Source organism: Telopea speciosissima, chromosome 1, assembly GCF_018873765.1.
Source record: "Telopea speciosissima isolate NSW1024214 ecotype Mountain lineage chromosome 1, Tspe_v1, whole genome shotgun sequence".
In the NCBI taxonomy this organism is placed as follows: Eukaryota; Viridiplantae; Streptophyta; class Magnoliopsida; order Proteales; family Proteaceae; genus Telopea; species Telopea speciosissima.
In genome coordinates this window covers 69,411,496-69,425,055 of record NC_057916.1, presented here as the reverse complement: position 1 = coordinate 69,425,055, position 13,560 = coordinate 69,411,496, and the positions used below count along the sequence as shown (strand labels likewise).

General features: G+C 39.4%; 1 protein-coding gene and 1 long non-coding RNA gene across 2 annotated transcripts; one reads left to right on the top strand and one right to left on the bottom strand.

Moving 5' to 3' along the window:
• Positions 1–2,237: 2,237 nt before the first annotated feature.
• LOC122669573 (ribosome biogenesis protein NSA2 homolog) lies at positions 2,238–13,454 on the top strand. Its single transcript, XM_043866368.1, has 9 exons — positions 2,238–2,287; positions 2,399–2,518; positions 2,652–2,719; positions 11,167–11,275; positions 11,358–11,426; positions 11,698–11,755; positions 12,770–13,005; positions 13,110–13,161; positions 13,243–13,454. Exons 1-9 carry the CDS (start codon positions 2,285–2,287, stop codon positions 13,308–13,310), a joined length of 783 nt encoding a protein of 260 aa, XP_043722303.1. The 5' UTR covers positions 2,238–2,284; the 3' UTR covers positions 13,311–13,454.
• Positions 4,337–5,009, bottom strand: LOC122669593. The gene is made up of 2 exons (XR_006334050.1): positions 4,802–5,009; positions 4,337–4,697 (listed from the first exon to the last, which is right to left on the bottom strand). It is a non-coding gene; the product is annotated as an uncharacterized LOC122669593 (long non-coding RNA).
• Positions 13,455–13,560: the final 106 nt, after the last annotated feature.

The window sequence follows — 13,560 nt, the reverse complement described above, 5'->3', positions numbered from 1 at the left end:
GTTCGTCAATCGGCACAAATGGGCCTACCCAAGACGCTAGCAATCCTTCCCAAGCCCGGCCCGACCTGACCCGACCCTCTGCTATATAGGTTGGGCTTTTGGGGGTCTATTTTGTACAGTAGGATTTAAGATTTTTGTTTTTGTTAGAACCGTAGGATTTAAATTGGTTTAGAAAACGAAAACCCCTAAGCTCCTTAGTCCTAACATTTCGTTTCCTCTCTCACCCAAGTGTCTGGATTAACCTCATCTATCGTTCTCGTTTGGACTTTGGAGGAGAAGGCTGACGAGGAGAATTGCAAGGCGAGTTTGGACCAATTAGGTATGTCCGATTGTTCTTCTTCTTCCGTATCTCTCTCTTGGTTCTGTCTCTCGCTCTCTTCTCTTTGCTCTTTCTCTCTTTTTTTTTTTTTTTCACTGGGTCGAACCCTAGAAGGGGTTGGTCGAAGTTTGAGAGGGAAAAAAAAGGGTGGTGGGCGTTTTCGCTGGGAATCGACAGTGGGTTTTTTTTTAAGTCAAATGGGTGGGGTGATTTTCAGTGAAAATTGAAGAAGTTATCTGGTTTGGGGTCAAGGAATTGGGTGGGAATGAGAGTCGAAGGGAGGAGTGTTTTGCTGTGAACGTCGAGGGTTTTTGTTTGTTTGTTTGTTTGTTTGTTTGTTCTCTGTTACAGGCTTACAACAGGGGGTAATGAAAGGAGAATAGGTTGTTACTGTTGGAGTCGAGAGGGGGGGTTGGGGAGATGGGGTTGCTGTAGATGATTTTTTTTTACAACTCTTGGTGGCAGAGGGCAAAGGCATGGATGACAAAACTGGGTGTAGAATGTAAAACAGAGATCTCTTGAACTTTTGAATTAATAGATGGAAACGGATAGATACCCAAATCCATGTCTTTTCTTAGATAATTTTTTTTTCTTAAATTTATCTTGGATTATTGAATGTTTTTTTGTGGCTTTTAGTAACCCGGCCTTCGGGTTAGTGTGATGGTATGTACATGTTTGATTTCATTACTGAGGACTTGTAGTACTGCAGTTATTTTTCTTCTTGCGATCTATCTTCTATCTTTTGACTTTCAAGTTTTTTCTTTAGCTATTGCTATTCATACATAATTAAGCTTAGAAAGGAGAAGAGAATGGGGAGAAATTTCAGATCTCAAGCTAATGAGATTCATTGAGTGTACTGTTTATAAGCTGTTCATTTTTACTGCTTCAAATTCAGTTAAAATATTTTACTTGCAAGAGGCGTAATATGACAATCACAATGCTGACAATCCTAGAAACTTACAATTTGATCAACTTTGACATAGTAAAAATTATAGGCATAAGAAAAACCATTTCCAAAAAAATAAAATAAAAATTAAAGTCAGGGTCAAGGTCAATCAGGGTCAGGGACATGGTCAATCAGGGCCAACCCAACCTGCCCGACCCATTCAGGGTCAATCAGGGCTGGGTTGGGATAGGCAAAACCCTGATAGGGTCGGATTGGGTTGAGGGTATTTTAGACCCTTGCAGGGTTGGGTTGGGCTTGGGTTTAGGTTAAGGCCCTAAGGGTTGGGCTAGGGTTTAGGGCAGGCCCAGCCCAACCCGACCCATTGACACCCCTAGTTTTATACCATTTTGATTTGATTTGATTTGATTTGCTGAAGTTATTAAATTATCTCAGTTTCTGATTCTTTTCCATGTCTATTTTTTCTTCTATTCTTCTCTTAGGATTATTTATGTTGGAACTTAGAAACCCATTACTTGATCTAGCTTCAAGTATTAATTTCATGGGATTAAAACACAAAAATCAGGGTTAGGGTTAGGGTCAATCAGGGCCAACCCGACCCAATCAGGGTCGGGTCGGGTTAGGGAAAACCCTGGCAGGGTTGGGACTGGGTTGAGGGTTTCTTAGGCCTTGCCAAGGTTGGGTTGGGTTAGGGTTTAGGTTAAGGCCCCTAAGGTTGGGTTAGGGTTTAGGGTAGGCCCAGCCCAACCCGACCCATTGACACCCCTAATGTAAACCGAGCTGGGCCAAAGTGGGTTTGGCAAGCCCTACCGGTCCGGCTCGGTTTGCAAAGCCCTTAAACCGCTTTTAACTCCTCTTTTTTAATCCTTTACAAATAGCTGTTGGAGTTTTTAACTTTTGACGTGTCACTTGCAGGTTGCAGGGCTGGAAGATCGCTGCTACAATGGAGGCCATTGAAGATCTGAATCCCTAATTCCTACTATTTCAAAGCAAAAACTCTAAACCTACGAAGCAAGGGTTTTTCTTTTTTCTCTGCAGAAAATTTCCCCCGCTCGGTCACCATGGTTTGTGAATTCGATTGTTTTGACCTTTATTTTGTGCAGATATCATGCTTGTATAACGGTTTCATTTACTGACTACAGTTCTCTTTCTTATTCTTTGTTGATCTTCTTTAGCCGCAAGGAGATTATATCGACCTTCACCGCAAGCGACATGGCTATCGCCATGATCACTTCGAGCGAAAGAGAAAGAAGGAAGCTCGTGAAGTTCACAAGCAATCTTCTATTGCTCAGAAGGTATTCTTTATTTTTTATTTTTCTCTTAACTTATTGTTATTGCCTTTCCTTCATTTTCCTTTCTTTCATTCCTGTCATAGATTTATTTTAATCTCCAATTTTTCACTTCTTAAATTTTTTTTTTTGGGATCAGGCCTTGGGTATCAAGGGTAAGATGTTTGCGAAGAAACGGTATGCCGAGAAGGCTTTAATGAAGAAAACGTGAGTTCTCTTACATTTCTGTGGCTTTATGGGTTTAAACGTCTAATTGATTTCATTTTATTATTTGATCTCTTCCTGCATTATTTTTTCTGTCTACCATTAACTTCTAGGGGACTATTTGATTTTCGAAAATGAAATGAAAATATTTTCGTGTTAGATCCTTTTAAGAGGGAAACTTGCATGAGATGCAGCATAAGAAATGGTTTTTATTGATTGAATATTGAGCTAGTTTTGTTTATTTTAGCCTGGTTCTAAAACTGATCTCCTTAGCTACTTAATGCAGTCCTAGGTAGGAGTAATCCCACTAGGAACCAGGGTAATAGGATCAATAGCAAAAGGAACTAAGGGGGTTGCTGGTTCAGCAGTTACAATAAGACAGCAGTGTAGTTTTAGGTCAAAATTCTAAGGTTAGGGTAAGGTAATGGGAAAGTAGTTTATAGGATTAAACTAGGCAGGTTTTAAAGGTCTTAATGAACTAGGTTTGGTTAGATTTGGATGAAGTTGGAAATCTAGGTTTCGGGTTAGAGGCCTTGTAAAAATAGAGTGTTTTCAGGATCTAGGGTTTAGGGGTGGATTTTGGGAAAGGGGTTTATAGGGTATTAATGGGCAGGTTTAGGAGGTTATTTTGGTATAAAGAAGTTAGGGTTTGGATAAGTTACGAAATTCTGCAATTCTGCAATTCTGGACAGAATTGAGTTGCAGGTTTAATGGAGGTTAGGGTTTGATGGATGGAGGGGGGTGTGGATTAGGTTAGAGGATGAAGAGGGGAAGAATATATGTAGGGAACTAAGATTACTTACTGGTTTGATCTCCTTCAAAGGCAGAGGCAGCAGCAGTAGCTTGAAGAAGCTCGATTGAATAAGAAGAAGGACCTCCTGATCTACAAGATGCAAGGAGTCGATTAGAGTCCACCAATCCCTTCACCTTGATATTACCCACAGGGTAGCCTTGATATTACTCACAAGGTTCACTTAACAGAGTAGAGCAGTAGGTATGGCAGCAAACAAAAGCTTTTTCATTAATTAAATTCGTATTCAATGCTGGCCTCCCTTACAAACTTATATAGAAGACTCAAAAATAGACTTAGACACTAAAAAACAAAGGCCTAACCTTATCCCTAACCTATTAGGCAACTTAAACTGACTAGGAAACTAGAATACTAAAGGAAATAGACTCAAAATATGGCTGGACTTATAGAGTCCTAATCCAGCCCAACTTACATCATATGACCACTTAAGTTGTCACATGACCACTTAACCACGTCACATGATCACTTAAATCAAACCAATTGGATGCAACCAATGTGAACCGGTTCAACTAAAAAAACATAAAATAAACTAAGTATTGGGCTAATCCCGTATGCAACCTATGTACCCCTAGTTTAGGCTCATTAAAGTGGCCTAATACATAGAAAACCCTTGGGAACAAAGGCCCAACTTGTATATAACCCAACCCTAGGCCTATTTCTAAAGAAATAAGTCAATTTCTATGATGAACCTGCATCACCGCTCTTGGGAAGTATAGTTGCTGCAAGTAGGATGTTCCTTACATCTGACCATTGGGATTTTTCTTCTTACAAAAGTCTTACCGAACAACATGCTACGTACTCTTATCATCAAAAAACATACTACGTACTCAAAATTAGGATCTGTCCCTTGCAAAACCACTTTTTGAACTGGAACAGGAGAATCTGTATTGTTCAGTACAGTTTGGACTGCTCTCATGTTACAAAAGTTCTCTATAAGGGCACAAGGGTACAAAGCGTTAAAAAATTCTTCTAGGCAAGCAGAACAGCATTGATACAACCATCATTCTCTGGGTTATTTGAAACTTGAGCGTATTTTCCTGCAACCATCAAACCACATTAGCAGAAGAAAATATGAAACAAAGTAAACAAAATAGGAATCAGGAAGAAGAATCTCTCACCCCACACAACTTTCCCAGCTGGAGTAACTAGATTAAGTTCACTAACATTCACCTACAGAGTGGCAAAATTTTCATTAATCAAACACAGGTCTTCAGGGTGGTTCAAGGGGATGAAAGCTATCAACAGAACCATCAAGATTAGGGCCTTAATATTACCTCAATGACGGTTCCCCTGGTGATAACACCCAAAGAAGTGTACATCTGACCATTGGGATTTTTCTTCACTCCTATTATCTCTAGGTTAAATGTGCACTTCAGCTCAGGGTGTGTAACATGGGCTTTGGTAAACCGCAAGCCTGTCGGGCGAATGAATCGCTCGTACTTTGGAGGCTTCCTTGTAAAACTAGGTCCCACGAATGTGGCCTTGGTTTGTTGAAGTACTGTTCATGTGACACTGTTTCCATGAACAGTGATTTGGTTGATATGTGTATCTTCTATTTTCCTAGTCCTAGTTGGAGTCTTAGCTTCTAATTATGTCAAGTCCTAATTCTACTGTGAGTTGTTAGTCTTAGTTTCAGTTTAAGTTGTTAGTTCTAGTTCTTTTCCTATTGTAACTTGGAATCCTATCATGATTAGGAATTCCTAATCTGATTAGGAGTTCCCCTTTCTATTGTAATTTGAGATTATAAATACAAGCATTATGAGGGAGACTGATAAGTTTAACAGTTCTCTCCTCTTCCTCATCTTTTCTTCTCTCTCAAGTTACTGGTTACAGGTCGTAGGTTTTCTACATGGTATCAGAGCTCATAGTCTGAAGTTACCCTGGGTTATTGTCGTCTTGCTGGTTTGAGAGTCGTGTAAGGTCTCTGGTGTGGTGAGCAGCCACCGTCACCGCTGCTGCATGTTTATAGATATTCAGTTTTTTGTTTGATTTTTTGTTGCTATGGCTGTCGATTAAAAGTTCGAAGCCTTGTTTATGTGTCGATTGCTTGCCGCTGTTCCTTTTTGAGGACTGGTTCAAAGGTGGAAGAAGAAGGACATCCACCTGCAATTTTCTGCTGGCTGTGTTCTTTGTCTGGGGATGGGGCTGCTATTACTACCCTTTTATTTTTGTTATCATGGAGTGATTTTGTTGGAGAATATGATTGCTGTTGTGTGAATCGAACCAACATCTGAAGAACCTCTGTTCGTTGAAAGTGCTGTCCTCTTTAGAAGAAAAAGGTCCTGCTGATTTACATATTGATTTCCTGCTGGGTTGGTTGCGGTGTTTGGTGCTCTGGTTGTATGGTGTTTGCAGCAGCTATGGTTTTCTTCTTCCCTTTGGACTACTACTCTTCCCTACTTTACCGTACCGTCGGTTCGAAGACGAAGGTTTCTCGGTTCGACTAGGTCCTCTCCTCCTGAGAAGCTAGTGAACAGAGAATAAGGTGTTCTTCGATTTCTGGTTTCCAGGGTTGATTATTGCTGTGGGAAATTTTATTTGGATTGATTCATCAATTGTCGCTGCTGTTGTTTACTTCGATTGCTATCGAAGGTTTGTTTGTAGAATTAAATTCTGGTTTTCTACTTGCTGAATCGATTTGATGCTGTGGGTTGCTTTCGCTATCAGAGGAGATTGAAGGACCTGCTTTTGTTTGCTGATTGAAAAAGTAGAAGACCTGCTGCATCTTGATCCATCTCGATCTACCGTATTTGAACTAGATCCGTCGGCTGCTGGTTCGAAGTTTGAAGACAACCTTCATCAATGGGTCCTTTGGTTACCGCCTCTCTATTTCCCCTTTGTTTCCGCTGGTTCAAAGCCGTGACTGTCAAGAGGTAGAAGACGGTCAAAACTCTTTGCCTTTTGCGAACAATTCTTTCCTTTTATGAGTTGGTTTCCCATGTCACGTGTTGCCATAGCCTTTGGTCCAGGATTTATCAAGAATGTGTTTCTTACTTTTCTCTAGTTGCGTGACTCAAGAGACTTGGTTCTTTTATTAGTTACTCTATTTTATTCCTTAAGTTTCCTTTTATGCCCTTATCATCTTCTCTTATCTACCTCTGTCCTCATATTACTGCTTATTCCAACATTACCCTTTTGCCTTGGGTGGTATTTGTAATCAGATTTCATCTAAATTACAACTATGCCATCCCTTTTTTAATTGTGTTATTTACAATTCTGCCATTCCCCTTGCAAAATACTGGTTATTTACAGAACTGCCATTAATTTAATACATGCCCCTATTTGACTACCCAATTGACCCTTGAAAATTCTGGTTTATTACCAGTTTGCCCTTTGGCTTGGTTTGTATTTAAAAAGTGGAATTCCACCAAATTACAGTCATGCCATCCATTTTTTCCAACACCATTCCCTTTCAATAATTCTAATTCCCTTCATATCCCATACATTTGGCACATACCCATAACCCCTTTGGAAGTTAATGGTATTCTCTAATTTGTCATTTCTTCCTTTTCCATTACCCTTAGCACCTCTTGGAAAAATCTGGAATATTATGTTTTTGCCCTATCTCTTACATCATCTCTGTTATGTCCACGTGTACTACACGTGAGGGGGGGGATTATGTATAGTATACCTGCAAACATTGCAGAACGCAGAACTTGCAGGAACATTGGTGCAAAACATAGAAGATCAGTTTTCTCCGCCATTGCCATTGGGTATCCTTCGTTATTGGGTTGAGTTTGCTGTGAGGGGGAGATTGAAGTATTGAAGAGTATTAAAGATATTTGGTTGTTGCCTATTTGAGGACTTTCAGTTGGGTTGATACAGTGTTTTTCTGTTGCCTAATTTAGCTCATTTCCGCTACTTGCTGCTCTAGTTATTTAACTTCAAAATTTTATGTCATTATGACAATCTGAGATTCATCACTGGTTAGCTATTGAAGATCGTTAAAAGCTGCCTTTTTTTGGAAGAAATTCTAGTCCCGGTTTGCTGATCATGTCTGTCCAGGTTTTGAAGATCAATTATTCCAAGTTCTTGAAGGTTTATTTGGGAGTTACATTCATCTGTCAAGCTGGATTCTGCTGCAACTTAGTTTCTTCTCATTTTGTTCAAGTTAGGCATTGATACCTTGTATGCGCCAACTTGAGGGGGAGTGTTTGCATTATTATGCAGTTCTTTTTTTTCCTTGTAGTTCAAGCTGGATCTTCTTTCTTTACTTATTTGTATAATCCAGCTTGAGGGGGAGTGTTGAAGTACTGTTCATGTGACACTGTTCACGTGAACAGTGATTTGGTTGATATGTGTATCTTCTATTTTCCTTGACCTAGTTGGAGTCCTAGTTTCTAATTATGTCAAGTCCTAATTCTACTATGAGTTGTTAGTCTTAATTTCAGTTTGAGTTGTTAGTTCTAGTTCTTTTCTTATTGTAACTTGGAATCCTATCATGATTAAGAATTCCTAATCCGATTAGGAGTTCCCCTTTCTATTGTAATTTGAGATTATAATTACAAGCATTATGAGGGAGACTGATAAGTTTAAGAGTTCTCTCCTCTTCCTCATCTTTTCTTCTCTCTCAAGTTACTGGTTACAGGTCCTAGGTTTTCTACAGTTACCATCCTCTTCCATTGCTTTGCTGCAATAATCGAAAATGTTCAGTAACTTTAATCAATGTTAAGTAACACAAGATTTTATCAAGGGGATGAGAATGCCGACGAGAAAGGAGAGGGGAGTAAACACTAAGACACTATAAATTGCATCTCTGCTTTAATGATTTGGAATGACATGTAATTGAGTCATAATACATAAGCCAAACAAGAATGAAAAGAATTTCAATTTCATCAAGTGGACATTACAAAACAGGCCTGATTCATGTGTTGTTAGTATAATGCAATAACCCAAAGATAAATGTCTTAGTATCACTCCTAAATTACAATACGAATCACACGTGTAGTGTTAGGTCCTTGGTGAGGTTGTAGGATTCTAAGAATCACACTTGTAGTGTTAACCTTGCCCACCCCATTTTGGTGTAGAGTATGAAATCCTTAGCCTTATTCTAAGAACTAGTGTTAGGAGAGGCTGGGTAATCACGCAAGCAGATACCCATCAACACCCCTAGACATAACCACAAGAAGCAAGGTGCTTCTTATGTTACAAGACAATGGCCATTGGAGATTTTGAAAGCATCTTGAACTATGATCCTAGAAACCTTCAACTGCACAACTCTATTTCCTATGGTCTAACAAGCAAGAAACAAAGGTTGCTGCTTAGTGCTTACTAAGGGGGGGAAAAACATAAAGCAAGTGATTGCGAGAATAATTTGGTGATACACACCAGCTTGTCCTTCCCAAAGTGGCCTCAGAATATTCCCCAAAATGTTTTGCCAAGACCAAATTAAAACAACCACTACCCATTCAAATTGTCTTGAGGAAATTTCACAAAAGTAAAGACGATATTGTATGGTCTCTCTTTATCATTTTTGGAGTAAGCTGAACCTTTCCAAAGTAAATATCAACTTTGATGCAGTGATGCTTTTCAAGGAATGACATTTTATAAGGAGATATCTCAAGGGAGCCATCATCTGGAGGAATATTTAAAAACACCAGATAGCATTCTGGGAGATTATTGACCAGGTGGCCTTGCAGATGAGTTACCATGAGGGGTTCCTACTGACCCTCAAGATCAAAGCAACATAGATATATTTGGAACCGTCTTATCATCCATGTGTTATGGACAGATTCCAATTTCCGGAACGGCAAGAAACTTTGAAATAAATTTTGTTGGGTGCTCCTTGGGCAATACTTGACCACCTAAAGTTAGGGACGTGTATGGAAACCAGAATGGAAACATACGTGAGTAATAAGACCAACAGGCACAGGGAGTTGAATGAAAGCTCCTTCTTCACAGACTAAAATCCACCCTTAGGGTTTGAAAGTCCTATAGTTGGAGTTGAAAAATCCAGAAAGGTTGGGTTGAGGACGACAACCTCATGGGCTTTCGAAGGGACATTAAAAGCCTGCAGGGCTTGAGTCAGCCTCTGAGGAAAAGTTTTAGGGTTTACATAGAGGTAATCACTGAATTTTGTATCTCTTTGTTTCCCTTTAAATTGTTGCGATTGGGGGTGGAGGGGTGGGGGTTTGGTTATTACGATTGCTGGGAATTCTTTGTAAACACAGAAAGGCGTGAGGAAGAGACCTTGTAACTCTTTCTCCACTACTAGTGAAACTGCTCTCATCTCTCTGTGGACGTGGACACCTTGCAGAGCCAAGTATATTGTTGCGTTGTGCGATTGTTTCTTCTTTCCTTTTCATTGTGTTTTCTACATCGTGTATAGGTTTCGGTTTCCCCAGTCTCTCCCCGCAAGAAAATTGGTAACTTGAACTAGGAGATGGCAACTGTGCGATTGGATTATGCCTGCTGCCATGTCGACGGAACAGTTCTTTTCTATATCTGTTCTCTTTTGAAAGCAAATGGCTCGTTTATTGTTGGAAGAAGTAAGGAAGGAAGGCTATTGATAGTTGATGCTTTTGGATAGTCACATTTCTGTTGGATCAATTGTTAGTTACTTCTTCTGCACCTGCATACAGTATCCTTGCCCCCTCATCCCATCTTCAACTTCATTGCTGATCCAGAGTTTGAGGCGGTGGCACTTCTCCAACGCCAAAATTTGACTCATTTAATTCAAGGGGCCTCTTTTCCTGGAAGGGGACAGCAATTGGTTCTTTCCCCTTGCAGCTCTCAGGCATCTTGACTCACCAACACCTAATTAACATTCCTTAATGTTTATACTTTCAATTTTACAAAACAAGATTTGCCTATTCTGACTAATTTCTACATTGCCTGTTCTTTGAGGAGTTAAGAGGTATGCTAGACATGGCACTCTTTCTTTGGATGAACAAGCTCTCTCTCCCCTGTTCTGTCATCTTGGAAGTTGCATTGCCTGGTTAATGAATTAATCAGGCAATTGTTCTGAATATGGATATTCAGATCTGTGAAAGATGTGCTGGTCAAAGGGAATTGTTGTTTGGGGGGGGGGGGGGTTGGAATAGGGGAAACACAAGATGTGGGAGTCATGGGAAGGCGGAGATGTGAAAAATGATGCTGGTCATGATGATTACGTTAGTGGTGGTGGCGATGGTCTGGAATCGGAGTGGCAGTAGTAATTGAGGTAACAGTATCACCAGAGCAGTGCTAAAAGAAGTTTTCCCTGGAGTTTGGCGAGGATTGGAAATAGGAAGGAGAGAGGGAGAGAACCTGTATTTGTAAAGCCTTGAGTAAATCCTTCATCTCTGGAATAGATTGCCAAATCTTCATCTTTTGATCAGATTTAACTATTCCCTGCTCTCCTGTTTTGTTTGGTATATGTTAGAAGAATATAATCATATCTTTATTAAAAATTTATCTGAAAATCCTGGATTTTGTATCTTAACCTGTCATGGTTAGCAGTTGGTCCTTAATATAGTCTCTACTTATTTTGATTTCATTGTCTTGCTTTTGAATTTCAAAATGAAAGCCTGTTAATATTGTCACTGGTTAAAGACGATTGTTACAGATCTCATGTTACTCTACAATTGTTGAAAGTAGTTCTATTAGTAAATTTGAACTTTCAGCTGGTTTTGTACTAAAGTTCTTTTTACTTCGACAGGCTGGCTATGCATGAAGAATCATCAAGTAGGCGTAAGGTGGATGATGAGGTTCATGAAGGAGCTGTCCCTGCTTATCTTTTGGATCGTGAAACAACAACAAGGGCAAAGGTGCGTAGTTCATGGCAATCAGGTAGTTCTGCTGGTGTCACGCTTTCATGCATGTTGTTGATTAAATCAATGGTTTATGCAGGTCCTTAGCAACACTATTAAGCAAAAGAGGAAAGAGAAAGCCGGTAAATGGGATGTTCCACTACCTAAGGTAAGCTGATCTTTGACTTTGGGCCTCTATTATTATCTGTTGATGTGCTTCTTTGATTTTCTCCCTACTTTAGTGCTGCCCCCCCCCCCAAAAAAAAAAAAAAGGTGTTAGAAACCAGTCAAAAAGGCAATTTAATATGTTATGCCTATGTTTGCAGTTAACTGCCTTTGGTTTTATGACATAGATTTTCCGCTTACATTGTAAATTTTCTTAATCAGTACATTTCTGACTGTCGGAGAACTTTATAATGGGAAGCTATTTTCTCCTGCAGGTGAGACCTGTGGCTGAAGATGAGATGTTTAGGGTTGTCAGGACTGGTAAACGGAAAAGTGAGTTTCTTCTATGTTATTCTTATTTATTATTTTTTTTTTAGTTCTTATATTGATTAGTAATTTTGATCTTTTATGGTGTTTAATGTCGTTTCATCTTTTCCTCTCATTGTACTCTGCATTTCGTTTTTGTAAAATTTGATGTCTGTTACAGTCTACGGTGGTTTGATATTTTTCTCTCATTTTAATATACATGTTTATGGGCTTATTTGATGCGATGAGATGCTTTGTGGACCATTTTTCTCCAAGATACTAACATGGGACTGGGGTTCCGTTTTACTGTGCACTACTACTACTATCTGATTACTCCGACCTTCAAAATCCTTGTCAGTACTAAAACTAAATCGAAATTGGTGGCAAGCTTGCTGAGATAGAGGATGTTTTCATTTTTAAACATTTCTGAGACAGCAGATGATGTTGGGATGGATGAGTGATGAGATTAAGAAGCCTAGAGGTGGAAATGCAACGTAGGAGTTGTTCCAATGGGTGACAAGATTGAGCTCGATGCTAGGTGAGTTGAATGCCTGTTTGAAGCTGACAACTTTTATGAAGGAAACTATTTTCTAGTCAAATCACATCAAAGATATTGCTCGAGACAAATTCCAAGCTTGATATATAGTATCTCTTTGGTGGTTGACATGGATGCATTCCTGAATCCTGATTAGAATATAAGAATCCTGCAACCTCACCAAGGACTTAACACTACACGTGTGATTCGTATTTAGGAGTGAAACTAAGACATTTATCTTTGGGTTATTGCATTCTACTAACAAAACATGAATCAGGCCTGTTTTGTTATGTCCACTTGATGAAATTGAAATTCTTTTCATTCTTGTTTGGCTTATGTATTATGACTCAAATACATGTCATTCCAAATCATCAAAGCGGAGATGCAATTTATAGTGTCTTAGTGTTTACTCCCCTCTCCTTTCTCGTCGGCATTCTCATCCCCTTGATAAAATCTTTTGTTACTTAATATTGATTAAAGTTACCGAACATTTTCGATTTTTGCAGCAAAGCAATGGAAGAGGATGGTAACTAAGGCCACATTCGTGGGACCTAGTTTTACAAGGAAGCCTCCAAAGTACGAGCGATTCATTCGCCCGACAGGCTTGCGGTTTACCAAAGCCCATGTTACACACCCTGAGCTGAAGTGCACATTTAACCTAGAGATAATAGGAGTGAAGAAAAATCCCAATGGTCAGATGTACACTTCTTTGGGTGTTATCACCAGGGGAACCGTCATTGAGGTAATATTAAGGCCCTAATCTTGATGGTTCTGTTGATAGCTTTCATCCCCTTGAACCACCCTGAAGACCTGTGTTTGATTAATGAAAATTTTGCCACTCTGTAGGTGAATGTTAGTGAACTTGGTCTGGTTACTCCAGCTGGGAAAGTTGTGTGGGGTGAGTGATTCTTCTTCCTGATTCCTATTTTGTTTACTTTGTTTCATATTTTCTTCTGCTAATGTGGTTTGATGGTTGCAGGAAAATACGCTCAAGTTACAAATAACCCAGAGAATGATGGTTGTATCAATGCTGTTCTGCTTGTATAGAAGAGTTTTTTAACGCTTTGTACCCTTGTGCCCTTATAGAGAACTTTTGAAACATGAGAGCAGTCCAAACTGTACTGAACAATACAGATTCTCCTGTTCCAGTTCAAAAAGTGGTTTTGCAAGGGACAGATCCTAATTTTGAGTACGTAGCATGTTTTTTTATGACAAGAGTGCGTAGCATGTTGTTCGGTAAGAATTTTGTAAGAAAATACAAGGAATTTCCTGGGCTTCTATATGTGTTGCAGTCCTG

Bases quoted from the DNA above. Each gene is read 5' to 3' on its own strand.
- LOC122669573 (XM_043866368.1), top strand. The intron at 2,720-11,166 runs GTGAGTTCTCTT...TTACTTCGACAG, and splicing joins AAGGCTTTAATGAAGAAAAC to GCTGGCTATGCATGAAGAAT. The intron at 11,276-11,357 runs GTGCGTAGTTCA...TGGTTTATGCAG, and splicing joins AAACAACAACAAGGGCAAAG to GTCCTTAGCAACACTATTAA.